Here is a 1,548-nt window from a genome sequence, read left to right on the forward strand (position 1 = left end):
CGGAACCAGGGATTGAACTCAGGCCCTTGCACTTGCCAGGTAAGCGCTTATTCTATTGAGCCATCTTCCCGGCCCAATCCCAGTAATATAAAACCTACCTGAAAAAAAAAAAAAAAAAAAAAAGCATTAAGCATTTGGCTGATATACCTTGCCTAACAATCAGTCTCAGCCATCTGCTGTTCCTCATGTTTTCGCTGGCAGGATGCATCAAACAAGACTGACTGGAAGGAATAGATTTAATTAGGCATGCTCCTTCTGAGTAGTCTATCGTAATCTCTGAATTACTATTCCCATAAAACTAGGCTAGGAGAGGGGCCAGGGAAATGGCTCAGTGGAATAAGTGCTTCCCTGGCAAGCGCAAGGGCCTGAGTTCAATCCCCAGTTCCACAAAAAGAGAAAAAAAAAATATGCAATGAAAACTAGGCTAGGAGAGGCAGGCCTCTCCTTAGTTACCTGCAAGCAGAGAAAAAAAGGAGGTGGCCCACATTCAGCACACTTAATATAAGGTTCCATGAGGTAGGAGGAGCAGCCTCTACACGGTGGCTTATCAGAGGGATCATCTAAAATAAAGAGAAAACAAACACACCAGTGTTAAAACACCTAATTAGCATAAGTGCAAAGAAAGGGAGAATTTATGAAGGAGAACATGGGAGACTAAACTATGTTGAAAAGTATATGGAAACAACGTGAGCTCATTCCAAATAAGTAAACACAAACTTGTTCCTTTATACTTCAGGAAAGCTTTGTTCCTTCCTATAGCGTATCCATTACTTCAAGCAGCAGTTAGGCAGAGCAGAACCCTGCATAGGAATTTATAAACACAAGTTTTAAACAAGGTTTCATAAACTCACAACTCATTTTTCAGGGAAGGGGGTGGACTCAGGGCTATACCACATGCACACATAAGGCAAATCTGACAAAGGTTAGTGGTTGCCAAGGCAGCAAGCAGCACACAAATAATCACTCTACTGTTCCTTCAACTTTTCCACAAACTTGAACTTTTTCATAACAAAAAGTTAGGATGGGGAACTGCTTTAAACTACCTTGGGACTTACACTTCAGGTTTGAGTTGGGATTTAAACTCAGAAAAGCTCTTTTCTCCTGAGGTAGCAACAGAACACAGCTGATCTCCCTCCAGCTCTAACGGCAGCAGTACACCTCCAAGAACTCAAGGAGAATAATCTTTGTGTGTGGGGGGGGCGATATTAGGGAGTAAACTGATACTGAGCTATGTCCTTAACCTTTATTTTTTCAGATAGAGTCTCGCTAAGTTGCCCAAGATGGTCTTAAGCTTGTGACCGTTCTGCTTCCAAGTAACTGTGAAATAGGCAAGAGCCACACCACACACAGCCAGACGCTTTAAAATCACTTTGTAAAAAGCCATGCATGGTGGCATACCCCTGTAATCCTAGCACTCAGAAGGCTACAACAGGAGGATCTCCATAAATTCCAGGCCAGCCTGGGCTATGCAGTAAATTCAAGGCCAGACTGGATTATATAGAGAGACCCTGTCTCAAAAAAGCAAATAAAGGTCATAAAATAAAGGTA

At 42.3% G+C, this 1,548-nt stretch overlaps 1 protein-coding gene across 2 annotated transcripts in view; it reads right to left on the bottom strand.

Annotated features, from left to right (window-relative positions):
* Positions 1 to 1,548, bottom strand: part of Tada2a (transcriptional adaptor 2A) — a 57,414-nt gene that overhangs the window by 44,425 nt on the left and 11,441 nt on the right. For both annotated transcript variants that reach the window (XM_004643001.3, XM_023703183.1), the window contains exon 3: positions 454 to 560. In XM_004643001.3, coding sequence (XP_004643058.1) covers positions 454 to 560 — 107 coding nt within the window. The remainder of the gene's footprint in view (positions 1 to 453; positions 561 to 1,548) is intronic.

Source organism: Octodon degus, unplaced genomic scaffold, assembly GCF_000260255.1.
Source record: "Octodon degus isolate 3935 unplaced genomic scaffold, OctDeg1.0 scaffold00164, whole genome shotgun sequence".
Classification (NCBI taxonomy): domain Eukaryota; kingdom Metazoa; phylum Chordata; class Mammalia; order Rodentia; family Octodontidae; genus Octodon; species Octodon degus.